Source organism: Gavialis gangeticus, unplaced genomic scaffold, assembly GCF_001723915.1.
Source record: "Gavialis gangeticus isolate Ggan-Ray unplaced genomic scaffold, GavGan_comp1, whole genome shotgun sequence".
NCBI lineage: Eukaryota > Metazoa > Chordata > Crocodylia > Gavialidae > Gavialis > Gavialis gangeticus.
Window position 1 is genome coordinate 25,540,878 of NW_017728998.1, and position 1,257 is coordinate 25,542,134.

The 1,257-nt window shown below is 57.3% G+C and overlaps 1 protein-coding gene across 1 annotated transcript in view; it reads right to left on the reverse strand.

Moving 5' to 3' along the window:
* POP4 (POP4 homolog, ribonuclease P/MRP subunit) overlaps positions 1-947 on the reverse strand; it is a 5,091-nt gene extending 4,144 nt beyond the window's left edge. The window contains exons 1-2 of the mRNA XM_019505646.1: positions 868-947; positions 617-669 (exon numbers count right to left, since the gene is read on the reverse strand). Coding sequence (XP_019361191.1) covers positions 617-669; positions 868-874 — 60 coding nt within the window. The 5' untranslated portion in view covers positions 875-947. The remainder of the gene's footprint in view (positions 1-616; positions 670-867) is intronic.
* Between the last annotated feature and the right edge of the window lie 310 nt (positions 948-1,257).

A 1,257-nucleotide genomic window follows, 5' to 3' on the forward strand; every position in this document is an offset into this window, starting at 1 on the left:
AAAAAAAAAAAAAAAAAAAAAAAAAATGCCAGCAACATAATGCACAAATACTGAGGCCTTCCTTCCCCCTGTCCCTGTGATCCTACGCCAATGTAACTATATCACGAGGTAACCAACGAGGCCTTGTAACTGCAGTGAATTCTATGCTGCGGACTCCCTGCCCCTTGCTGAGGCTGTGGTAGGTGCAGGCATCTACCTGCACAAAACCCACTGCACAAAAGAAGAGCCTAGCAGAGGAAAGACTTCAACTGGTGGGCAACGGTGGTACAGAAAGCCTCAGAAAGCTGCTTTAAATGTTGTCAGGATCTTGCTTAAATTGACTGCCATCAAGTGACAGGGTGCTCATCGGGGTTCCTCTTTTTGGACCATTGACTTGGGGCTCTGCAAGGACAGCTGTGGCCTTGTCCACCCTAAAGTTGCTGAAGCTCCTTGGTGTGGCCACAACGCTCCGACAACTGCTGAATTTGAACAGGAGCCAAATGAACGAGCCCCCAGGGAGATGGAGACCTGACTGTCAGTCAAGGAACAGCCCGGGCGGACATGACGATGTCACGTTACGTAATCGCCGTCAGCAGCTACACGATGGAACGACAGCAGCGCTGAGGGTGGGACGTACCTGGATGCCCAGGTGCTGGGTGGCCAGCGGAGGCAGTTTGCTGTAGATCATCTCTGTAACACACGAGGACACAAGGCTCTGGGTTTTCATGAGCACTGCTTACTGCAGCCTCTTCGATCCCCCTCCCCCCTTGTCCCTTCCCCCCTCCCCCGCACAGTGCCAGGCACATGGCGAGGCCCCGCCCGGCTCCGAGCGGAGCGGCTCTTTCCAGTCAATTCCGTGGGAACGGGCCCAAGCCCCCGCACGCTCACTCTCCATCCCGGCGGCAGCCCAACACTTCCGGCGCACTCTGATGAAGTCAAAGCGCAGCGACGCGGCGACGCACGAGAGGAAGCGGGGAGAAGAGGCACCGTCAGGGAGGCGCAGGTGCAGTTGCCCGTTAGGAGGCCACCTCCACGCGCGTGCGCAGAAGTGGAAAAAAAATAAATAAAGAGGTAACTGACATGCGCAGTAGCAGCCCTAGTGAATGCGAGGCGCATGCGCTCAGATGTGGAGGGAGGGGATGCTGGCGCCAGAGCCTCGGCTGTGTTGGGTTCTGTTGTGCGCATGCGTACGCGTAGTGGAGCTGTCGGTCTCCTCTCCACGTGCTGGTCCTGGTTCCAGCCCAGGGCTGGCTTAGCGCCCGTCCAGCCCCTGCCCGC